Below are 26,349 nucleotides of genomic sequence, written 5' to 3' on the forward strand. Positions count from 1 at the left end.
AATGGTCACTGCCCCCTTCTTCCTCTGACATTCTGGAGAGAATATCCCTTGTGCATTCTGGGGACCATAGCTCAGCATGGCCATGATGAGCCACCCCAGGCATATACTGTCTCTAGTACCAAAAGAGTGTAGCAAGGTGCTAGGCTTTCTCTTTGGTGGTGGGAGGCTGAGGAGACAACTGTTCTTGATCACCAAAGGGCTTGGGCATTGTGAATCCATCCACATAATCCCAGGAAGCTTTACTTGTTGAGTAGGGCCCTGGATTTGGCTCGCAGAGGTGGGGTAACAGCACAGGCAGGACGGTGGAGACAGGTGTCTGACTTGCCAGCCAACGGGACATGTTTTATATGTTGAAAACTTTGAACATCAATGGGTAGGGAGGGCAATTACATGTTGTCTTGACCCACCCAGTGATGACACACAGCAGGGGAGCTTCTCCCACTAGCATTTCTCTATAGCTCTTCCTCCTGGGGGAGAATCTCCTCTGGCACTGTGGACGGGGAAGTATTAAGGGTATATAAGCATCATTTGTACAATCATGTAGAAACACAGCAATACTTTGAGTTGGCCTGAAGCACCCATCTGCTACATCATGTTAGTTTCCCTCTCCCATTGTGAATCTTGTCCAGATTCCGTGAGCTGAATCTGAGTACCTCCTCCTGCACAGGGCCAAGTAGGACAGTGACATGGGTGCCTGTATCCACAGAGCCACAGGTATTTGAGTCCCTCCTTTCCTTGGAGTTCTCCAGTGTGCTTGGGTGCATCAGGTCTTCAGTCTCTCTTGGGAGCAGAGAGACCTCAGGCCGCCCCTGGTGCCTCTCCTAAAAGCAGATGTCAGGGTAGAGGGCCCAGGGCAGGATCAGAGTTACAGAGGGGTAGAGGAGCTTTGTGCCAGTAAGCATGCGCGTGTGTGTGCTAAGTCGCTTCAGTTGTGTCCAGCTCTCTGTGACCTCACGGACACAGGCTTCTCTGTCCTACCAGGCTTCCCTGTCCGTGGGATTCTCCAGGCAAGAATGCTGGAGTGGGTTGCCATGCCCTCCTCTAGGGGATCTTCCCTACCCAGGGATTGAATCTGTTTCTCTTACGTCTCCTGCATTGGCGGGCAAGTTCTTTACCACTAGCGCCACCTGGGAAGCCCCACTTATCTTTAGTTTCATATGGCTGGGTGGCTATACATGGCTCAACTTAATGAATTTTTCACTTACCCAAGAGCTCTGCGTCCTCACTGATGACATAATCTGTTTCAGCTCTGAGGACTCTACTCAATAGCTGCAGCCACATTGCTCCTCATCTGGAGCCAGGGGCTTGTGCTTCACTGCCTCAGTAATACCCCTTCTTCCTCCCACCCGAGGGAGCGTGAGCAACAACAGAAGGTCCTCGGGCCGTTTGTTTCAGTCCTATCTTCTGCTGCTTGTCCTCTAAGGTTAATTAGCCCTAACACCCATCACTTGGAGAAGAACCTTTGTTACTGGATCCCAGGGAATCTTCTTGTGTACCCTAAGTCCATGGGACCCTTGTCTTTTCTGTTCCAGAAAGCCATGTTTCTGCCAGCATCCCATCCTTGTCACCTACTGTCAAGAACTGTGAAGAGTCTTGAGATTTTACCCAACTTGGAAGCCAGCACCTCAGCACCTCAGCCTGTCACGGTTTCCTGGATGCTGGCAGAAGACATGGGACTTGTGGTTCTGAGACAAAGGACTGTGTGTCAGCACAGCCAGCAGCATGAGCTCCCCGTCTGTGCCGTTGCCTTTTGCCCCATGAGTCCACAGCTGTGGAACCCTGAATTTAGGTAATCCAAATATTGCAATATTTTTCAAAGAACTATAGCCAGCCTACCCAGCCTTAGCCCAGAGGGAGCCATTGCGTTTGTTACACTAGACAGGAAACACACCCGCCCTCTCTGCTGGAGGGGGAGCATGTCTGTCTTCCTGGACTGTTTGCTCTGTGCACACCCTTGGAAAGAACATTTGCGCGCTGGAGCAGCCAATGCCTCTGCTCACGGGTGTGCAGACGTGTGAGGGCACCATGGGGAGGTGTCTGCAACACGCTGATGGTTGTGTATCGGGAAAAATCAAATTTGTGTCCATGTACCTTGTTACACACAGGAAGGACGGCGTGAAATATTTTTTCCAAATGGTTAACTCTTTTTTTTTTTTCATTTATTTTTATTAGTTGGAGGCTAATTACTTTAAAATATTGTAGTGGTTTTTGTCATACATTGACATGAATCAGCCATGGATTTACATGTGTTCCCCATCCTGAACCCCCCTCCCTAACTCTTAAACCCTTTGGAAAACTCAACTGTCCAGAATAGTTAGTTCTCTGAGAGTTTTGTTTTCTTCCTTGAGCAGAGAAACCAGATTATGATTTTGTGTATTTGTCCCAAATCAAAGGTCATAAAGGCAGGTCTGTGGAATTGTAGGTGCTGATTTGTCAGTGAGTGATACAGTCAGGGTGAACAGCAAGAGTTTACTTATTAGAATTGACCATGACTCTTTCTCAGGAAAGGCTAGCTGCTAATGTCATTTTGCAGTGAAGCAGTTACAGAATGAGAATTACTTGCATAATCATCTGATTTAGCTAATATTTGTTGTTGAGTCTGTAAACTATGTCCGACTCTATCGACCCCATGGACTGTAGCCCGCCAGGCTTTTCTGTTCATGGGGCTTCCCAGGCAAGAATAGTAGGATGGGTTACCATTTCTTTCTCCAGGGGATCTTCCCTTCCCAAGGATTGAACCCACGTCTCCTGTATTGGCAGGCAGATTCTTTACCACTGAGCCATCAGGGAAGCCTTAATTTAGCTAATTATTTGTCTTGCACCTTCTGTGTTATCTTAAACATCTAATGTATGAGACTTTATTTTTTTGACCTACCTAAAAAATGGCTCAGGTCAAAGACTTTAAAGTCTTTCATAAATTAATACATTGAAAATCTCTTTCTCAAAAGTTTTGTGTCACTGAAAGATGAATAAACTGATTTTTCTAATATAGTAGTGTTTTGATTTGAATTATACAACTAAACATTTGGAAGAAAAAGACTAGGAGATTTTCACATGTTTATTTGATTCTCTGATGGACCTGTTCTATAAAGTTATAGCTTATGATCTTAAAAATTATGCTTTTGAAAATATTTAAAGCAAATTTCTGTTAACTTTTTTCTTTTTATTATAATGACCAGTTTTGGTATTTCATTTTTACCAAGGTCTATTTTTAGAATAAAAGTTTGTTCTTCATTTATGAGTTTAAAAATAATTACACTTTTAAAGTAGGTTGGAATAGATTAGAATGGAATTAACATTTTAGGCATAGTCTAAAATAAATGACTTGATTATAATTTGTCATTCTTATCAACTTTAGTTAAATTGGAATTTTGTATAAACTTACTAGTTTGCCAAGGTTATGTTCTTTTTAAAAGGTGAACATTTCTCATTCACCTATTTAGCAGTGTGCTAGGTGCTTAGTACTTTTAAGAATAGTATAAAGAATGTAGGTCAATTGTAGTGAGGTGGATGAACCCAGAGCCTGTCATACACAGTGAGGTAAGTCAGAAAGTGAAAAACAAATATCATATATTAATGCACATACTCATGACCCTGTTTACAGGGAAGGAATGGAGATGCGGATGTAGAGAATGGACTTAGGCACATAGCAGGGGAAGGAGAGTGTAGCGTGGATGGAGAAAGTAGCATTTACATATGTACACTTTGCTGTTGTGCAATCGCTAAGGCGTGTCTGACCCACTGTGACCCCGTGGACTGCAGCATGCCGGTCTCTGTCCTTCGCTGTCTCCCAGAGTCTGCTCAAGTTCATGCCGATTGAGTCAGTGATGCTGTCTAACCATCTCATCCTCTGCTTCCCCCTTTTCCTTTTGCCTTCAGTCTTTCCCAGCATCTGGGTCTTCTTCAGTGAGTCGGCTCTTCCCATCAGGTGGCCAAAGTATTGGAGTTTCAGCTTCAGCATCAGTCCTTGAAGTGAATATTCAGGACTGATTTCCTTTAGGATTGACTGGTTTGATCTCCTTGAAGTCCAGAGGGCTCTCAAGAGTCTTTTCCAGCACCACAGTTTGAAAGCATCAATTCTTGCACGTACCATACATACACTATCATGTGTAAAATAATAACCAGTGGGAAGCATTCTGTAACACAGGGAGTCCAGCCTGGGGCTCTGTGACCTCCTGGGGGGTGGGGTGGGAGCGGGGAGGGAGACACTGTAGGGAGGGTGTGTGTGTAATTACGACAGATTCGCGTTGTTCAGAAGAAACCAGCACGACATTGTAAAGCAGCTATTCTCCAATTAAAAAAGGCAAAAACGTTAAAGGAAAAAAGAACGTAGGTTTTCTCCCCTCTCCCTCTTTGGCCTCAAACAACTTTTTCTAGGGGTAAAGTCACATATTTGGGTGATATTTAGTAGTACCTATGTTTATTTTCTTCAGAATCATTTTCGTATTGAGTAATTTTCATCTTAGCAGTACTCTTCTTTTTCCTACTTTTACGCCAGTTTAGTTTCCTCATATAAAAGAACAATAAACTATATTTCTTCTTTTTATTGATTTGTTTCAAAAGGAAGGCAAATTAACTCTTTGCTGTGTTTTATTAGTTCCTAAATCTAGAGGAAAACCAAGCATTTAGTGTAATATATGTTTTTTGTATGTGCTTAGGACATTAGTTTTTTGACAGCTTTACCTTTTTCATATGGGTAAGACAAGTTTTAAAGAAAAGTTGCTTTTGTGACAATTTTGATTTTACAATACTTAAATTTAGGGGGTAGATATAACTTTACAAAATACATCAGTTTTTCAAAGTGATTCACCTTAGGAATCTGTTAAATTTCAAGTTACGTACACCCTTTCTCCTTCCTGGTGATTACAGAATCTGAATGCTAGCTGCCTGAGTGGTGAGTGCTTTTCTACGCTTAAAACTTCTGATTCTTTACGTGTATGTGTATGGCTGAGTCCCTTCACCTGAAATTATCACAACATTGTTAATCAGCTATACCCCAGTACAGAATAAAACGTTTTTTAAAAAAGCTTCTCTTAAGGACATTTGGATTCTCTTCCATTCTCTGACAAAAAGTGAAGAGCATGCTTTCTTCAAATACTGGAAAGCACGTGAAAGTGAAAGTTGCTCAGTTGTGTCCAGCTCTTTGCGACACCATGGACTATACAGTCCATGGAATTCTCCAGGCTGGAATACTGGAGTGGGTAGCCTTTCCCTCCTCCAGGGGATCCTCCCAATCCAGGGATTGAACCCAGGTCTCCCGCATTGCAGGTGGATTCTTTACCAGCTGAGCCACCAGGGAAGGCCAAGAATCCTGGAGTGAGTAGCCTATCCCTTCTCCAGCAGGTCTTCTCGACCCAGGAATCGCACCGGGGTCTCCTGCATTGCAGGTGGATTCTTTACCAGTTGCGTTATCCCGGGGAACCCGGAAAGCACATATCCTTTTTTTTTTTTTTTAATTGTAATGCAGTCAATCCTTGTTATTCACAGATTGTGTATTTGTGATTTGCCTACTCGCTAAAATCTCCTTGCAACCCCCAAAGCAATACCCAGGCACTTTCTTGGTCATTCTCCAGTCTGCAGGGCTGTGACATTATTTGAATCAACAAAATTCACATTGCCAGCTGAGGTAAAAGGAGGCAACTTGCTGCCTTCTTGTTTCAGTTCATACTGTAAACAGGTGTCCGCATTCTGCTTCGTTTAATGCCGTGCTTTTCACATTTTCATGGTTGTTTGTTGGTGATGTCACTTTAAAATGGCCCCCAAATGTCTTGCTGTCTGTGTGTGCCTTAGAAAACATGTGTGTTAAGCAAACTTTGTTCAGGCACGACTTGTAATACTACTGGCTGTGAGTTTAACCTTTATGAATCAGCAGTGTAAGTGTATATCAAATAAGGTATCTTTAAACAGAAATGCGCATAAAATAAGGTTATGTATTTACCAGTTGGTGAGAATTGTGACTAGAGGAAACAGGTGTCCCAGACCCTGACTCTGTATTCCCCCCGGAGCAGTGGTCCAGTATTCATGAATTCAGTGTTCGAGACCACTTTACAGACAGCATCTACTGCAGGTAACTGGAATCCGCTGTAGTTATTTTATTTTATTTTGCTGAACTGATGGAGATCATCAGTCAAGTATTTTAGGCATACGTGTGTTTCGTGCTTATGTTAATGCTGGGCTGTGCACTTTGATCTCAGGAGCGCCCTGGCGAGTTTCCAGCTCATCAGCTCAGAGCTTTGCCTCAGGGAGAGGCACCAGCTCTGGAATGAAGGCCATTGCGTGGTTAGGGAACCTGGCTTGCAGCTTGGCTTGGCTTTCCCTGACCACTCCATGCTGACTTTCCACCTTCCCTTTTCACGCTGCTGCAGCCTGGGCCATGAAAAAGCAGCTCTGACCTGACCTGTGAGGCTGGCCCAGGAGGGGAGGATACTGGGCTGCATCCGTTCTTGGCTCTGATGGTGCAGGGACGTGGGATGTGGGAGCTCCACATGAGGGTCTTCCTATGTGGGTTTCGTGCTTGCTTTGTTTTTAAGTTTTGCTTTGCTATGGTTATGGGTTTTTTTTCATTATCCCAAACCAGCTTGGTAAGGTACCAGCCAGAACAGGTTTTTTAGGCAGGGAAGTTTAAAGACCTTCCTAAGCCCTAGACACTGTTACTTTTCAAATCCCCACCCTACATTGTAGAAAATGGACCTGTATCCTGTACTAAATCTAAGATTTATATGTAGACTTGAATTGCTGTTGAAATGTTACTTGTGTTGTAGTTACTTAAATGTTAAATTTGATTTTTTAAAAATTTCATGTTCTAGAGCAGTAAGTTTTTTCTCCAGATCTCAAGCATTTTCATGGGCCCTGGAAAAAATTCATAGGCACCTGGATGCTTCTCTAGTGGCTCTGTGGTAAAGAATCCGTCTAGTGCAGGAGGTGTGTGTTTGATCCCTGGGTCAGGAAGATCCCCTGGAGAAGGAAACGGCAACCCGCTCCAGGATTCTTGCCTGGAGAATCCCATGGACAGAGGAGCCTGGTGGGCTACAGTCCATGGGGTTGCAAAAGCGTGGGACACGACTGAGCGACTGAACAACAATAACTGTGTCTGTGGTGCTGGACTGTGTGTCAGGAATTCAGGTGTTCCTTAGCATTGCAGCATCCAGACACTGATGGGGGCTCTGATGTGCCTCGTGACACATATGTTGCTTTGGTACCAAAACAAGCCATGAACGGATCACTGCGGTAAGATGTGTCAGGTGCTGTGGGTGGGCAGAGGGCCTTTAGCTGAGTTGGGGCAGAGGAGAAAGTATTGTGATGCTGTCCTGGAGCAGATGGTGCCAGGCCAGGTTTTGGAGGCTGTCTGTGTAAGGTGAAGAGTGGAGGGACAAAGGGAGTTTGCAGAAAAGCTGGGGGTGGAAAGGTGTGGCAGGGGCTTGGAAACAGGCTGATGTGTGTGGGAAATTATGGGCTGACATTACTGCTGGGGTATTATGTACAAAGTGGGTTGTGGTGGTGACAGATACCATCAGAGGAGCAGGGAGGGGCTGAGTATGGAACACCTTTTGTGCTTCTTAGACAAGTGTAAACTCGTCCTGGGCATGTGACCTGCTTTTAGGGCCTCTTGACTGCCGAGTAATACTTTCTGGATTTATCAATAGTTGGTATCCTTCAACACATACCAGTAATATAACTAAGTTTCTGACCCTCTCTGTCCTTGCCAGTATTTGCTAAGTTCTGTTTTGTTTGCCTTTGCTCAGTAAACTCTTTTTTCTTAAAGGAAATGGAAATACCTTAGTTTTAAAAATAACTTTTTGTTGATGTATACCACATACCTCAGAAAAGTGAAAATGTACGTATACAGAGAAATTAACCTAATTTCAAAACACATGCTCGTTCTTAAAACATCAAGCAATATTAAAAGTTTATAAAACAAGTAGCAGTCTCTTGGATTTCTACCATTCATAGCTGCTGTGAACATTTTGGTCAGTGCTGCTCTGGACCTGTCTCTGATCTTATGCAGACACCATACACCCATGGTTTTCTATCTTATTTTTTCATTCACTAATATCTCATAGCCATCTTTTAAAGTTAATATCCCTGGATTCATTTCACCCTTTAGTGGCTGCAAGGGATTTCATTTTATGGCATGATGTAATTTACTTCATTGATGAACTCAATTGATTCAATTGATGAATTCAGTTACTTCATTGAATTCTAATTTTTATAAACTATTAGAAACACATCAGTGGAAAAAAATCTTCCTTGAATGTACTTCTTTGTATACTTTTCTTCTCTTAAAATAATTTTATTATTAAAATTAAAATAATCTTAAAATTAATCTTAAAATTTCGAGCATATAAAAATTGTGTAGTATGATAAGGTCCCATATACGTCCAGTTTCAGCAGTTACCAGTGTTCTACTTTTTTTTCAATCTACACATCCATAATTGTTTTTCCTCTGTCAAGAGTATTTGAAAGCAAGTACCAGTCATAATATCATTTTATCTATATACCTCAGTCTTCTAAGTTAGACTCACAAGCATAATAATATTAAATAAACAGAATTGATATTGATTCCTAATATCTTCTAGTATTACACAGATTAAGATCCATGCATGATCTAAACATTAGTTGATATATCTCTTTTAAGTCTCTTAGTTTATAACCTTCCTCACCTTCTATGTATGGCATGCTAATTATTTGTTGAAGAAAACAAGTCATTTATTTGGTAGAATTTTCCAGTCTGAACTTGGCTGATGACCTCCTTATGGTATCATTTAACTTGTTCTTGCAGACACTGTCATAACCCCTAAACTGGGAGTTAGATCTAGAGGCTTAATTCATTTGTTAAGTTGGATGACTAAGTTTAGCCCCTGACGTATCCATTCTAAAGCTTCTCATCAATCTTTTACCTAATGGTTTTGTCACCCCTTTATGATCACTGCCTACTTTCATTACTACATTAGGGTTTCCAAAATGATGGCCTTTAGCAACTTTTATTTTGAGATAATTGCAGAGTCACATGCAGTTATGTGAAATAATACCAGTGATCCTTTCTGCCCCTCATCCAGTTTTCCCCAAGGGTGACATCCTGCTTCAGGGTGGTCTTATATCAATCACATGTAGGGAACTGATGTTGATACAATCCATGGACCATATTCACGTTTCACTAGTTTTACATCTTCCTCTGTAGGCATGTGTGCATGTGCATGTGTGCTTGGTTTTAGGCAATTTTATCGCATGTGTAGATGAGTGTGGGTAACACCACGGTCAAGAATTAGAAACTTTCCGTCACAAGGCTCTCTTTTGTTACGCTTTTATAGCCAGAGCCGCCTCCTTCCCTCCTTGCTAACCGGGGACGCTAATCATTCTCCGTTTCTATCCTTTTGTCATTGCAAGAATGGCATACAGGACTTCCCTGGCTGTCTGATGGTTAAGAGTCCATCTTCTGATGCAGAGGGCATGGATCTGATCCCTGGTCTGGGAAGATTTCACATGCCATAGGGCCACTCAGCCCACGTGCCCTACTGCCCATGCTCTGCAACAAGAGACGCCACTGCAGTGGGGAGCTGCTCACTGCTACTGGAGAGCAGCCCCTGCTTGCCACAGCTGGGGAAGGCGCACGTGCGCGGTGAAGACCCAGAACAGCCGGGAACAAACAAACAAACAGAAGTCTGCTGCTAAAAAAGAATGCTGTATAGTGGAACTGTGCAGTATGTGACCTTCTGAGATTGAGTTTTCTTTTCAATTTAATTGCCTTAAGATCTATCAAAATTGTTATGTGTATTAGTAGTTTTTTATTACCCAGTGTTTCGTGATATGAATAGACCACACTTGGTTTAACTATTCACATGTTGAAGGATGTTGGGTTGTTTCCAGTTTTGGGGTATTAAACATGGATATACTATGAGCATTTATATATAGATTTTTTTATGTGAACATAAGTTTTCATTTTTCTGGCATAAATGCTCAAGAGTGCATTTGCTAGGTCTATGATAAGCATGTGTTTAGTTTTATAATAAATTATCATATTCTCTTCCAGAGTGGCTGTACCATTTTGCATTTCATCAGTAGTCAATGAAAGATTAGTTTCTCTGTACCCTCAGCAATATTTGGTGTTATCATTGTTTTTATTTTAGCCATTTTGATATTTATGTAAATGATAATTTTTAAATTCTGTCATTCCTTCAGTGCTTTTTAGCTGTCATTCTTCTTTAAAGAAGAAACTTTTCATCAGCTGTTTGGTAATCTTGAAATACAAACTGTATAAGAATCTTATTATTTTTCTCATTTTCAATGCCCTGTTCCCTACCTTGGTAAGCCAGTTTTCAGGAAAACAAATAAGTGCCCCTTTAGCTTCCAGAGTGACTAATTGACTTAAAAAAATATCATTAGAAACTCATGGATTCTTAAATATTTGATGTGATTGTCTTCTCTGGGTAAATTAGTAGAAGGAAAATTGTCATGTCAAAAGGTAGGCAGATTTAAAATTTTGATATCGGTTATCCCACTCCTCTCCAGAAAGTCTGTCATTTAATGTTCTTGGCAAGAGTATGTAAAATATTTATTTTTCTATATCCTTGCCAATGCTGGTGTGGCCAGTTTTTAATTTAAATGTATTTTAATAATCTGTGGCTAATCAGTTTCTTACTATTTCTATTTTTCAGTTCTATAGTTACCAGTAATATTGACTTAAAAATTAGCCTATTGCTCATTGATTACCTTTATCCATGTTTCTATCAGGACATTTGTCTTATAATTTTTTTTTTTTTGCTATATCTGTCAACCTTTTCCTTGGTGGTTGTTGATTTTTATTTGTTTAGAAAAGTCTTTTCTACCTTAAGATTATAAAAGTTTATACCCATTTTTTGATGCCTTCCTGTGATTTTATAGTTTAGTTTAAATATTTGTTCTACATATAGTTTATTTTGTATGAGATATGAAATAAGGATCCAAAATTATATTTTTCTAAATGTCTGACCAGTTTTCCTAATGCCGTTGATTAAGGTGTCTCTTCCCCACGAGTGTGAAATGCCATTTTTGTACTAAGTTCTTGACTCTTGAGTCTCTTCTGAGTTTTCTGTTCTCTTCTGCTGATTTCTCAGTCTTCAGTGTCACGTAGTTTATGGTACTGCTGGTCTCTCTCTCTCTCTTTTTTTTCTTTTATGACTTTGCTAAGTTCACAAGCATTTTCTTCTAGATTAGAAATACTTGTTTTAAATCCAGACCACCGTGTTATATTTTGATGGGGATTTTGTTTAATTTATAGATTAATTTAGGGAGAATTATTTCTTTACAACTCTGAGCTTTCATAGTTAACATGGTCTGTCATTTCATTTATTCACATCTTTTTTCTTGTTTTTGAATATGTTTTGTTAATTTACCTCTAAATTATTGCTTTTGGTTTCTCTGTGCCTTCATTTGAAGGATACCTTTTAAACTTGATCAGATTCGTTTTTTTAAAAGTAGGTCAAACCTTCTGGGAAAACATCAAATTTATAAAACATCAAATTTATACTCGCATTCCAAGTATGTCTTCAGTATGTCTGCCTCCCTAAACTATCACAACCTATATTTCCCACAGTCCTTGAGACAAATTAAATAATGGCCTCATTCTAATAGTAGCTAATATGGCTTAGTTACTGAGTGTATATTACTACAAATTTCTGATGAAGATGACAATACATTGTTGATCAAATTAGACAGTAATGCACATTTGGAGTTTTAAATTGAAAACTTCAGCTATTTAAGTACAGCATATGGGGCAGCTTTTTTTTTAAGTGGGAAAAACAAGCCTACAATTATAAAAGTTTCATAAGGCATACATGGGCTAGCTTGCTTGGCCTCTTTTCTTTTTTTTTTTTGCTTGGCCTCTTTCGTTAGTCCATTTACATCATTTATTTCATTGCACCTGGGAATCTTGTATCTTTGTTTGCCGCCTACATGAGCTGTCTTTATGCCCAAACTTGTTTAATCCCAAGTAGACCTTTGATAAAAGCAGCTACTTTTTATTGAGATCCAACTATGTGTTGGGGCTGAGAATTAGAGTCAATAATTAAGTTTGATCTGTCCAGCTCTGAACTCTTTAGGAATTTGGACTTCATTGTAGGGCTTCTGTCTCTGTGTGTGTGTGTGTGTGTGTGTGTGTGTGTGTGTACTGCATTATAGGGCTTCCGTGTGTGTGTGTGTGTGTGTGTGTGTGTGTGTGGTGTGTTTTGGAGAGCTTCTTTGTTGTTTTGGGTGCTAGGTGAGAGGAGGAAGAAATTGGTCATAATTTTCACAAACCTGTTAACACTGCGTCTCAAATACGGATGCTTTTTCCCTTTCTTTTTTTGTTTATTTATGTATTTATTTGGTTGCTTCGGGTCCTAGTTGCAGCGTGCAGGATCTTCGTTGTGGTGGGGGCTCTCCAGTTGTGGCTTGCAGGCTCCAGAACGCGTGGGCTCAGTAACTGCAGCACTTAGTTGCTCCTCGGCGTGTGAGGTCTTAGTTCCCCCACCAGGGATCACACTTGCGTCCCCTGCATTGCAAGGAATTCTTGCAATGGATTGTTAATCACTAGACCACAGGGGAAGTTCCTAGAGTCTTTTATGGTATCCCTTTTTTGAGAGAGATTCTTTATTAGGTATCTCAGTAAATTTTAAATTATAATTTTGTAGATGTCTTGTTAAACTGCCATTATTTGGTAAGTTTTAGGGTCAGAATTTTGGGGAAGCCCTGTAAAATCAGATTTAATAACAAATAGTGTAACAGCTAATAATGGAATTTCCAAAGATTTAATTTAAGCTCTCAAGCCACAAAATAAGATTATACAATGAATCCTTTATTTTAGAGGAAAAATACTATTTTTAATTCAAGACCATTTAATTAAAACTATTTGTTTAATTATAACAGTACACTATAATCACAGATTATTTTATGCATTAAAACAGCTTGAACCTTTGCTTTTCACACGTAATGTGCTGTATATTCTCTGAAACTTAGTGAAATATTTGTGTAAGCGTGTTGTGATTCAAAGAAACTTTCCAGATCAAATTAGTGTGGCTTCTTTGTGTATATTATGAAATATTATGTAATATTATGAAATAGTCCAGACACACTAAAAGGCTTGGAGAATAGTAGCTATACTGTCCCTATACTTAACATCCTGCTTAAGATATAAACTGCAACCAGTATGATGGAAACACCTGTTTTACTTCTCCCTAGTTGCATAATCCTTTCTTTGCTCCAAGAATTATCTCTTTTTCAACGTAATAAAACCTATGTTTTTGAATTTTGTGTAAATGATGTGTTATTCTGATGCTTTTGTGACTTGCTTTTTTTGCATTCACCATACTGCTTCTGAGATTTCATCTGTGTTGATGTGCATGGTTCAAGTTCATTCATTTTCACTGCTTGAAGTATTTTGTTGAATGAATGTACCATAATTATTCTCCTGCTGATGGACATTTAGTTGTTTCCAGGTTTTGCAATTAACAAAAAATGTTAATATTGATGTTCTTTTACAGTTCTCCTTGTGCACACATGTGAGAGATTCCCAAGAGTACCTACATATGAATGACATTGCTGGCTTGAAAGGTATATGAATCTTCAGCTATACTAAATATTGCCCAATTGTCTCCAGAAGTAGAATCCATTTGGATGCCCACCTTAACTGATTAAACTCTCATTGTTCTGCAGTCTTGCCAACAGTAGGTATTGTCAGGCTTTTTCACTTGTCAGTTTGACGAGTAATATGTAGCTCATTGTTATTTTGAATTTGTCTGATTACTGGTGAGGTTGGACATCTTATTTTATCTTATTAGCATTACAGGTATTTTTTTTTTAGTACTTGTGTATTATGGCTGAAAGTTATATGCAAAGTTAAAAGCATGAAGTAGATGCTGCTGATTAGAAATGTACCATAATTTTATTTTTAAAACGTTGGCAACTTTGCAGATTTTTTGGAGGAAATTATTTGGGGTGATTTTTTTAAAACAGTATATTATATATTAGATCATGAAATTTGGAATTAAATTGGTGCTTGAATCCTGGCTCCATTTTTTTATGACCTTGGGCATTTAGTGCAATGAATTTTTCCTCATCTTAAAATAAGTATGGTTTGGTAATAGAATTAAATCTGATAACATTAACACTGGCATGCAGGACTAGTTTAGGGTGAAATAAACATATTCAAATAGTGTGGACAATGGGTGATACTATGCATACTAAGTTGCTTAAGTTGTGTCCAACTCTTTGCAGTCCTATGGATGCTAGCCTACCAGGCTTCTCTGTCCATGGGATTTTCTAGGTAAGGATACTGGAGTGGGTTACCATGCCTTCCTCCAGGGGATCTTCCCAACCCAGGGATGGAACCCTGAATCTCTTTCGTCTCTTGCATCGTCAGGTGAATTCTTCACCACCTGGGAAGCCTGGGTAATACTATGACACATGATTAAATCAGTTCTGAAATCTGGCAGCATTAGTGAAATGAAAATGCGCCCCAATAGTTGATGCTAATGTAAGTGAACTTCCTCGCAGGCCAAATGAGACTGGTGGTGTAGCACACCAGAGCGGTAACGGTGCAGCCCCACTTCTCCACGTACACCCACACTCCTGAGTCGGTCGGTGTTCATCTTCTGTACCTTGTCAGCTTTCTGCCTGTCAGAACATCAGTGACTGTGGTTAAGCTGTCCAGGATCACAGTGGGTAGGTGGGAGCGACCTCGGGACCCTTTGGTTGTCCCGGAATCTGGCCCTTAGGTTGTCTGGGAACTCTGTCGTTAACTGTGCAGTGTGGGAGAGGCGGGCTGGGTGCCTGAGAGCTGATGGAGGAAATGTAGGCTGGTGGATAATTATGAGTTGACGTTATTATCCCTTGCCACAGGAATTTCTGCACATGGCTTCCGAAGATGTGACCATTACAGTTCGCCTCATTCGTTCATTTGAGCATCGCAATTTCAGACCTGTAGTATATCATGGAGTTCATTTGGACCAAACTGTAAAGGATTTTATAGTATTTCTAAAGCAAGGTATGAGATGTCTCAGCCACTTTTTTTTTTTTTTAGTGTTTCAAAAAGGAGTAGTTGAGTATTAGAGTGAAGTAATCTTTTAAACGCACTTTGAAAGATATTAATCTGTGTTCTAAGCCAAGAGTGAGGCTTGCTCCTGCTCTGGGCCTTGTTATCAGCAGCAGTATCTCTCCAAGGCTTATTTAGCAACAGGTGTGCCTTCCTCAGGGATTGTCATTATCATGTTTGACTTCTTTTTTTTTTTTTTTTTTTAAATTAAAAAGAACTTAAGATCTCCGATTGCTCACGACAAATGGCTTTATGTATTTGGAGGCTCGTTAACAAGAGAAGGTAGTGTTACCTGGCTGAGCAGAGGGCATCCTGGGGAGCATGACAGGAAGGTAGCAGGCCTCTGTCTGTGCAGCCAGGAGATGACGAGCGCATGTGGTCATGTGGGCACAGAGTGACGACCGCCTCACTGGTGTAGTGTATCATTCCAAGCTCGGCATACCTCAGGTGTGAATGTAGTTTTCATTTAGATAGGTCCTTGGTGGGTTTCTATCCTCTGGTCTTAATTACAGAAGTGTTCCAATCATCAACATTTGATGAAACATCTAGAATAAGCTTTTATTGCTTTAATTGAATTGCAATTTATATATGGTGTAATGTACAGATCTTAGTATACAGTTCTGTGAATTTTGGCAGATGTTGCACTTTATATCCAACTTAATTTTTTTCAGCTGACATAATTTGAGACAGAGAAGTTGTGAAAACTCCTAAAAGCTCTTCACCCAGGTTCCCCAAATGTCAACATTTTGTTACATTTATTTTTCTCCTCCTCCTCCCCAATTCGTTTCTTACTCTTCCACTTCATTTTGCTCTCTGAACCATTTACAAGTGTGTTGCAGACATGATTCCCTATTACCTCTAAATATTTCAGTGTATATTTTCCAAAAACAGGGAATTTGCTTATATAACTGTAGTTCCAGTAATGAAAATCAGAAACTTAATATTGAAACAATGCTATGTCTTCAAGAAAACTAGAGATACCAAGGGAACATTTCATGCAAAGATGGGCTCAATAAAGGACAGAAATGGTATGGACCTAACAGAAGCAGAAGATATTAAGAAGAGGTGGCAAGAGTACGCAGAACTGTACAAAAAAGATCTTCACGCCCCAGATAATCACGATGGTGTGATCACTCACCTAGAGCCGGACATCCTGCAATGTGAAGTCAGGTGGGCCTTAGGAAGCATCACTGCGAACAAAGCTAGTGGAGGTGATGGAACTCCAGTTGAGCTATTTCAAATCCTGAAAGGTGATGCTGTGAAAGTGCTGCACTCAATATGTCAGCAAATTTGGAGAACTCAGCAGTGGCTACAGGACTGGAAAGGGTCAGAGGATGAGATGGTTGGATGGCATCACTGATTCAATGGACATGAGTTTGAGTAAATTCTGGGAGCTGGTGATGGCCAGGGAGGCCTGGCGCGCTGCCTGTGGTCGCAGAGTCAGACACGACTGAGTGACTGAACTGAACTGAACTGAAGGTGATAGCTGCCAGGTTTCTCTACTGTAAATTTTGATTGTACTTGAAAAGTAACTTGTTAGGGATATGCTCTGAGACTACGTGAATGTCCTGTTACTTCCCAATCTTCCATCCACTAGTTTAACATTAATTGATGATTCTTGCCTGAATCAGTTATGATGTTTGGCAAATGGTGATTCTTCTTATTCCATCGTTCCTTTTACATATATTAGTTGTTTTTCTACAGTACGGAAGAGCTTTTTACCCTACCCCCCATTCCTACTCCTGCCCCATTTATTTAATCTTTGGTTTATATCATTGTGGACTCAAGGATTCTTACTTTATTTGGAGGGTTATGATTCTTTATTTTTATTTTATTTTGATGCTCTAATCATCCTCATTTTGGCTGGGGGTAGCCAAAAACACTATTCAGAATTGCCAATGAAAGACAATAAAGCACTCCTGAATGAAGAAATTAATTAAGATTAAAGGAACTGAATTAACACATGTCTTTGGATTTTCTTTTGTTACAGAAAGAAAGGACACGGCCCCGTGTCCTTTTAACATGTCCACGTTGTTCTTTGAGCACTTCCTTACTTTTTGATCTAAGATGTTCCAGATGTGTCTTGTTCTTTCCCTACCCCAGCCCTGGAATCAGTCATTTCTCTGAGAAGCTATGATTCCATTACTGGAGAATGTTATTGGGAAACCACAAACTTGGTTTATATGTGTGCAATGCAAGTGTACATAGTTAACTTTTAAAAATGTAGTGAATTCTTGACATTTTCCTTCCTGATTGACTTTGTAAAGTTTCTAAACTCTTCTCCCTTACTTTTTTTTTTTGTTTTCATCTAATTCGAGTGGTTTTACTGCTCAGTGTTACTTGCCTAAGAAGAAAGCATGGTGTATTAACTCATAGAGAAGACAGGCTAGTCACTCTACTTGATAGGGGGAGATTGAGAGTTGGTACTAAGATATTGCCAATTACAGAGTGTCCTGTTTTTGAAAGGCTATCACCAAAAGTATATTCAGATTTTGAAAGAGAAACAAATCCCTATTTTATTTTGAAATCTGTGTGTGTATTATAGGTTACAGTGTTTCTTAGTGTTACTACGGTAAGTGCTCTGGTGTTCTTGGTACCGTGCAGAATAGATCCTCTGAAGCCCTTGAGAACAAGATGTAATCTTCAGGCTGCTCCAGTGCCAAGGGAAGACATATTCTCCCCAGGGTCACTGTGTTCTTTTCCTTCCCAAGTACCGCAGAATTGCTCCCCATTAGAGCAGTGGTGTGGATCACTGCAAATGCTCAGCACAGCCTACTCACATCTTTCACCTGTTACTTGTTTCTATTAATATTGTGCATGTGGGAAATGTGTTTCACTGATTAAAAGATAAACTTTGGGCTTCAGGCCTGTTTGAGCTGTGTGCCCTGTGCCTGTCTTTGTCCTCTGATTTGAGGTACGGTGGAACCCTACAAAGTTCATGAATTTACCTTTTATAAATTGTGTACATCACAAAGACCAAATAGCTTATTACTGAGGAATTTTTGAACTAATTTGTGCTAAGAGCTTTACGTAGATTTTCTCGTTTCCTCCTCACAGCATTCTTCTAAATTAGGAACTGTTATTATCTCCATTTTGCAGATGAAGAAACTGAAGAACAGAAAGAGAAGTCGAGACGCTTGCCTGAGATTACATGGCAAAAACTAGGCAAAGCTGCAGTCCAACCCTTGCAGTTTAGCTATACAATCATGTACTCCTAAACAGTACTCTCAGTTGCCTCTTTATTCTTCTCTATTGCCTTGCTTGCTTAAATAGAATCTCTGAAACAAATGGATTTGCTTAGAGTCAAAAGTCTTTGAATTTAGTTCATCATGCTCTACTGTTTTATTTTTAGTTGAAGTATAGTTGATTTACCATGTTTCAGGTATATAACAAACAGATTCACACACATACGTATTCTTTTTCAGATTCTCTTCCATTGTAGGTTATTATAAGATATTGAATATAGTTAGTTCATTGTGCTATACAGTAGTCCTTGTTGTTTAAATTTTATACATAGTAGTGTGTATCTGTTAATTTCAAATTTCCAATTTATCCTTCCCACTCTTTCCCTTTGATAACCATAATTTTATTTTCTATGTCTGCGAGTCTATTTTTGTTTTGTAAATAAGTTCATTTGCTTTATAGTTTTAGATTCCACAGATAAGTGATGTCATATATTTGTCTTTCTGTGTCTGACTTCATTTAGTAAGATAATGTCTAGGTTCATCCATGTTGCTGCAAATGGCACTACTTTGCTCTTTTATATGGTGAGTAATATTCCATTATATGTGTATACCACATCTTCTTTGTCCATTCCTCTGATGATGGATATTTAGGTTGCTTCCATGTCTTGGTTTTGTAAATAGTGCTGCTGTGAACATTTCAATTAAGAGTTTTTGTCTTTTTTGGATATGTGCCCAGGAGTGGGATTCCCAGATCATGTGGTAACTCTAGTTTTAGTTTTTTAAGGAGCTTCCATCCTGCTCTCCATAGTGACTGCACCAATTTATATTCCCACCAACAGTGTAGGAGGGTCCTGTTTTCTCCACACACTCCCCAGCATTTATTATTTGTAGACTTTTAAAAAATATTTTCATTTATATATTTATTTGGCTGCACCAGGTCTTAGTCTCTGGGCATGTGGGATCTAGTTCCCTAACCAGGGATTGAAGCCAGGCCCCCTGTACTGGGCACATAGGGTCTTGACCACTGGACGCCAGGGGAGTCGCCTATTTGTAGACTCTGAGGGTGGCCATTCTGACTGGTCTGAGGCCTGGTCTGATCTCATTATAGTTTTGATTTGCATTTATCTAATAATTAGCAATGTTGAGCATCTTTTCATGTTCCTGTTGGCCTTGCTTTAGTTTTGAACACCGAAAGCTGGAAGGATGCTTGACATCATGGCATAGAGAATTTTGTATACAAACCGAATGTTCATTGTGGTGGATGACTTTTTGGAGTTATTTTAGATGCCTTCTTGCCTTTCCAGTTGTCCTTTTGATAAATCACTTATTTCATCCATAGCTTAACATGGTCCTTCCCATAATTGTCTGTTTCTCCCTCAACCAAGAAACTTTGGTTAAATTTGATCCATTCTGCCTTGAGGATCATTGAACCACTCTATCATGCCATTAAAATCTAAAGTTGTATAAATATAACAAATAAGTGTAGTGGATATAAACTAGCATTTATAAATAAGTGTAAATATAATAATACATAAGATTGTATCCATATATAAGCATATAAATATAATAAAACAAATCTATTATTAACATACGGAAAATGGATATTGATCAGATATTTTGATCACAGAGGTACCATGTATTACTTTATATAGATGACAAATTTTCAGACTAATATACAAACCAATTATCTAGACTAACTACATTTTAATTATTTGTTGATCTGGCATTTTAATACTTTGCAATACTTTAGATTTGGGTTCTGAATGTAAAATTATTTTGTCTATTAAATAAAGAAAAGCTGTGGCGATTTTATCCAGACTTCCAACTGAGAACTCAATTCTTTATACCCCCCTTACTCCTGGTGAATTGTTACTTTGTAGAGCAGTCTGTTCTGTTGGGTGACTACTAGAATAGTTAGAAAGATTTTCCTTATCTTTTTAATCTTTATTTATTTGTTTATATCTAATTCTCCCCTCCACAGTTTCCCCTACTATTAACATATTAGTATGCTGCATTTGTTGCAGTTAATGAACCAATATTGACGCATTATTAACTACAGTCCATAGTTGATTCAGGTTTCCTTAGTTTGTAGTGATGTCCTTTTTCTGCTCCAGGACCCCAGCCAGGATACTACATTACGTTTAGTTGACGTGTCTCCCTGGGCTCTGTGAACTGTGGCAGTTTCTCAGATTTTCCTTGTTTGAGGACTTCGACTGTTTTAGGGAGTACTGATCAGGCTTATTGTAGGATATCCCTCTATTGGAATGTGTTTGATGATTTTTCTCATGATCTGTCATGATTTTTCTCAGTCTGACCTTCCCCCTGTTTTTATAAAGTTTATTGAAACACAGCCACACCCATTTATTTACATATTATATGTACTGCTTTTGTGTTTCAGGGGCACTTACATAGTTGTGACAGAAACCATATGGCTCACAAAAACTAAAATATTTTTTACTGATCTTTACAGAAATAGTTTGCTGATCCCTAATGTTGGTGATTCCTCCTCATTGCATCATATCAGGAAGCACTTGGTTATTGGTAGTATTTATGAACTTACTGGATCAGCTGTTTATTAGAGAAGGATTAAACGTAGGAATGGCCAGAGGGAAAATATGCATAGGACAAAGCATGGGGAAAGGGGATGGAGCTTCCATGCCCTCCTGGAGTGCAGCATTCTCCCTGGTGTCACCGTGCGTTCACCAGCCTGGAAGCTCTCGTGATAGATGTTTAAGTCATTTGGTGAAGAGGCTGTCTACTAGATTTCTCTGTTGTAAACATATCTTTCCAACTAATAAATAGTTGAGACCATATGTGTATGTTGTTTCCAACAGTTTTAGCATCTATTTTGTTTTTAAATTCATTTTTAAATTTTTTGGCCACGCCAAAACTGTTCCTCAACTAGAGATCGAATTTGTGCCCCCTATATTGGAAGCCTGGAGTTTTAACCACAGGACTGCCAGGGAAGTCCCGGTTTTAGTATCTATTGATGATCTTTACCCAAATCTCTGGTAGTTGCAGTAACTGGGATTTTTTTCTAACTCTGTGATTCCTTCTGTGTTTATTATCTAGCATTTTTTCTGTAAAGAGGCACTCCCCTGGTGCCCCTCTTATTTAGAAAGGAACAGGATAATTTTACAGTAGCACCACCACAGAAGATACCAGCTTTAGTCCTACCCTTCTTAGTGTGGCAGATGGAAGTTGGGAGGGCTAGATTCTAGTCCTGGCTCTTGACACTTTGGGCTGATCGACTGCCTTCTTGGGACCTCAGTGCTCTAACCTGCTGATTAAAGGGATTAAATGATGCATTTTTACTCGTGTCTATTTTTGAGCACCTGCCATGTGCCAGGCACTCTGTTAGGTTTTGGCAACATGATGAAGGAAATAGGCTGTCTTCCCCACCCTCAGGGAACCAGTATTTATTAACATATAATGTGCCAGGCACTGTCTTAGGTTTTGGGAAGACAGGCCATTGTGTCTTAGTCTTTAGGAATTTATGAATTAGTAGAGAAGAGAGACCAAACTAAGTAAACAAAGCTCTAAAATTGTAAAAAATGTTATGAATGGAGGAATATGAGAGGAGACCCCTCTTTTAGTAGGGCTGTCCAGGAAGGCCTCTTTGTGGAGGTGACAGCTGAGCTGAGATCCACAGATAGAAGGGAAAAACGGGCTTCTTTCATCTCTGTCATAGTCTCTCCTCTCAGAAGCCTAGACTGAAGGTAAGGCGGCGATCCGGTGTCTTGACTGTAGACATCTCTAAATGAGAATAGTTTCATGGCACTGTACCTTAGTCCTTTCTTCAGGGAGTTTTGCTGTCTAGTTTAGGAAATACAAATGGCAGTAAATTAAACAGATCTAATTCTTCTTTCTGATATTTAGTTAATACTTCTTTGGCCTATAATTCAAAAGTGAGAAGCAAAAGATAAAATGAAGTTCTGTCTCTGCTAAGGCTAAAACACAGGTTTCAGATGGAGGTTGGGCGGGTGAATGTGGACTCCACAGACAGGTTTCCTTTGGCCTACGGCATTTTTTTTTTCTTTTTTGGCTGCATAGGCTCTTTGTTGCTGCGCGTGGGATCTTCATCGTGGCACATGGGCTTGTTGCCCTGTGGCATGTCTTGCCGGGGAAATCCCATGGAGAGAGGAGCCTGGCGGGATACAGTCCATGGGGTTGCAAGAGTAGGATATGACTGAGGGACTCAACCACCACCAATGTGGGGATCTTAGTTCCCCAATCAGGAACCGAACCTGTGTCCCCTGCATTGGAAGGCGAATTCTTAACCACTGGATCACCAGAGAAGTCCCTGCCTACAGTATTTTAAAAGTCAATACAATCCACCCAACCGCCCCCCCCACCCCAGACTTAGGGTTCCCATTTGAATCTTTAGGTGACCAACTAGAGTGAAGGGACCGCCCCTCCTTTAGTGGGACGCTTGCTGGTGCCTCACGGCCCTCTCCTGATTGCCCAGCCTCACTCAGTCCTGTAGTCTGGTTGGCCTCCTGTGCTTGTGTTTGCCTGAGAATCATCTCAGCAGGTTTTCATTTTGAGTCTAAATATGCTTGGGACTGGCCGGGTGTGGGGCTGGGTGATTCTGGCATGTGGCAGGTGAGATCAAAGCCCTAACTGTGAACACAGCTTTGTTAAAGGATTCACAGGGAGGGTGCCCTCTCAAGAGTGGGGACTTGTCTCAGCAACTTCTTATTTGCCCTGTCCCTGGAATACTTGGTAGTGGGTACTTTAAATGCTTGTAACATAAATGAATAAATCATATTTTAATTTTGGTATTTATTTGGGCTTTAAAATTTGGGCTTTCCTGGTGACTCAGTGGTAGAGAATCTGCCTGCAGTGCAAGAGATGTGGGTTTAATCCCTGGGTCAGGAAGATACCCTGGAGAAGGGAATGGCTACCGACTCCAGTATTCTTACCTGGAGAATTCCATGGACAGAGCAGCTTGGTAGATCCATGGGATTGCAAAGGAGTCGGACAAAACTTGGCAACTAACACTTTTTCACTTTCACTGACCTTTAAAAGGTTAAATGTACTTAAGCACTTTTCCTAATTCATATGTGTAGGTTTTTAAAAAAGTTTTCTTTGGTAACACATTCTTGTGGTTTTTAAGATGAATGTGTAAAAAGGAATACAGTGAAAAGTCTCCTTCCCACTTCTGTTCTTTATCTGACCAGTGCATCATGCTCTCTCCCATGGAAGTGTAAACAAGAGCAAATATATATTCTTATTTTTCCTCTCTTTTTTTCAAAAGGTAGTGTACTAAAAATAATGCTCTGCCTTAGGCCTCCTTTGCTCTTAAAAAAAAAATTTTTTTTTTTTTAAATTTGTTTAATTTTTGGCTGTATCAGGTCTTCGTTGCTGCGCACAGGCTTTCTCTAGCTGCGGCACGTGGGGGCTGCTCTCTGGTTGCTGGGCACAGACCTCCACTGTGGTGGCTTCTCTTGTTAAGGAGCACCAGGCTCTAGAGCGTGGGTTCAGTAGTTGTGGCGCACAGGCTTGCTTGCTCTGTGGCATGTGGGATCTTCTGGACCAGGGATGGGACCCGTGTTCTCTGCACTGGCAGGCAGACTCTTACCCACTTGGACCCCCAGGAAGATCTGCTTCCTTTACTCTTGACATATCTTGAAGATCTTATCATATTAGTAAAGAGCTTCTCCTTCTTTTTTGGTTGTTTTACTGGTTGTTGAAAAATACGTTTAATTGTTTGGACATAGTATAGTTTATTTAGGAAGTCCCCTCATTGAGAGACACTTGGATCTTCCCAGGCAGTTGCTATTGCAAACAGTGCTACAGTGAGTACCTTTGTTTAAGTCATTTCACACACACACACACACACACACACACGAGTGTGCAAAGTATATTTCTATGGTGAATTCTCCAAGTGGAATTGTTAGGTCAATGCATATGTAATTTAGATATATGTTACTTAATTTCCCTCTGTAAGGGTAGTAGTTTAATTAATTATTAATTAAAACTAATACTAGTGTTTGAAAACACTTTTAAAAAAAATTTACTGTTTTCTTTGCTGAGTTAGAGTAGTTACATTATAGGTTATATGAATTTTGGTAAGAGTGATAAGATTGTTCTAGATCATTGGTTTCTACTACTGACCCCAAGAGATTCTCAGATTCATATGCTAAATGAACATCGACTATATAATAATGTTTCACACATGTACTATATATTTCAAGTGTATGTAGATGCTATTGTATAATAAAATGCCAATTCTCTTAATACTATGACTATTTGAATATTTTATAATAAAAATACTTTTTATCTTACAGATATCCCTTTGAGGACCAGCCTTCCACCACCATTCAGAAATTATAAATATGGTAACCAATTTTTCTTATTCTTTTAAAACATAAATTTCACATTAGTTTTATTTTGAAATAAATTTGGTTTTCAGAAATGAGTTTGAAATCTGTATATAAAAACCAATATGGAAGTTATTTAAAAATATAGGAATTCTAGTATATCATTAAAGTATATACTACTTGTGTCATCAAGTTGCGTATTTATGAGGAATAGCATGTTTGGAAAACTGAAGTGAATTTCTTTGTCAGGTAATCAGAGAAAGGAGAAATGATTAAAGACTAGGAACTAAAAGAAGAGATTTAACATTTTAGATGTCAATAACTTGAGTACGTTGGCTTCCCTGGTGCCCCTGTGGTAAAGAATTTACCTGCCAACGTAGGAGCTGCTGCGGCTGCTGCTAAGTCGCTCAGTCATGTCCAACTCTGTGTGACCCCAGAGACGGCAGCCCACCAGGCTCCCCCGTCCCTGGGCTTCTCCAGGCAAGAACGCTGGAGTGGGTTGCCATGTCCTTCTCCAATGCATGAAAGTGAAAGTGAAAGTGAAGTCGCTCAGTCGTGTCGGACTCTTAGCGACCCCATGGACTGCAGCCCACCAGGCTCCTCCATCCATGGGATTTTCCAGGCAAGAGTACTGGAGTGGATTTCCCATTGCCTTCTCCAGCCAACGCAGGAGAGGTAGGTTCAATCCTTGGGTCAGGAAGATCCCCCGGAGAAGGAAATGGCAACCTACACTAGTATTCTTGCCTGGGAAATCCCATGGGCGGAGGAGCCTGGTGGGCAATAGTCCGTAGGATTGAAAAAGAGTCGGATTCTACTTAGCGAATAAACAACAACAGCAACAACTTGAGCATGTTACATAGTAATTTCATATGTTGCAAAAATCACTGATTTTAAAATGTAGTAATAAGTCAAGAAGCTAGGTTTCATTATTCATTATAAAGGTGTTACAGTTATTAACCTTCAGGATAGTGACACTCACCAAACTTTGGATTTGAGACTTCACTTGAGAATTACGATGCACCTAATAAATATTTCTGTTAATTGGTGCAGACATTTTAAAGCATAAATTTTTAATTACCCTAGATCATTTCTGGAGTGTTTTTTAATTCTGCTGCCATTTGGTAGAGCAACTTTTGACATAAAATACTTTGAAATCACAGTCTTCACCGTGTGTATGCATTTTAATATCCAGAGACTAATTGTGAGGTCACAAGGGGTAGTCAAGCAGAAGTTAAAGGCACTGAGTCAAAAGTACTTTGATTTATTGGACTTAAAGAATTTACATACTAAATATTGAATAAGAGAAAGGAATAAAAAGCATGATTAAGTAAATATGAAACTTTTCAGTTCTGTCTTTCACGGCTTTCAAAGTGTCAAGCCTTGAGATACAACCTTAAACTTGAATCTGCCTACAGATGCCACTTCAAATTAGCATAGTTACATGTGGGTTCCCTTTTTGCATGCTGTGGATGTGTATTCAAACTTGTGTTCCATGGAAATTATTTTGAAAGATAAGTTTAAGATAATGAAATTATCAAAATATCTGGCTGCTAATCATCATGATGGTAAATAATGTATTCCTTCAATTTTTCCCTTTGTTGGTATTTGTGTATTTAAGTGTGATGTTGGGTACATATATTAGTTTGTTAGTGGGTGGAGTATCTTCTTGTATTGATTCTTTTATCATTTTATAGTGTCTTTCTTTCTTTATGGCCTTTGTTAAAAAGTCTGTTTTGTCTGACATGAGTATTTTGCCACCCTGCTTTCTTATCCTTTTTGTTTGCACAAGATATCT

At 39.7% G+C, this 26,349-nt stretch overlaps 1 protein-coding gene across 3 annotated transcripts in view; it reads left to right on the top strand.

Moving 5' to 3' along the window:
• The window catches only part of C15H2orf76 (chromosome 15 C2orf76 homolog), a 71,507-nt gene that overhangs the window by 22,177 nt on the left and 22,981 nt on the right, over window positions 1-26,349 (top strand). Inside the window, exons 2-6 of one of the 3 annotated variants that reach the window (XM_043487909.1) lie at window positions 1,533-1,789; window positions 13,494-13,563; window positions 14,506-14,673; window positions 14,851-14,995; window positions 24,522-24,572. In XM_043487909.1, coding sequence (XP_043343844.1) covers window positions 14,863-14,995; window positions 24,522-24,572 — 184 coding nt within the window. In that variant the 5' untranslated portion in view covers window positions 1,533-1,789; window positions 13,494-13,563; window positions 14,506-14,673; window positions 14,851-14,862. The remainder of the gene's footprint in view (window positions 1-1,532; window positions 1,790-13,493; window positions 13,564-14,505; window positions 14,674-14,850; window positions 14,996-24,521; window positions 24,573-26,349) is intronic. The other 2 variants (XM_043487910.1, XM_043487908.1) reach the window with 2 other exon arrangements.

This window comes from Cervus canadensis, chromosome 15 (genome assembly GCF_019320065.1).
Source record: "Cervus canadensis isolate Bull #8, Minnesota chromosome 15, ASM1932006v1, whole genome shotgun sequence".
Lineage (NCBI taxonomy): Eukaryota > Metazoa > Chordata > Mammalia > Artiodactyla > Cervidae > Cervus > Cervus canadensis.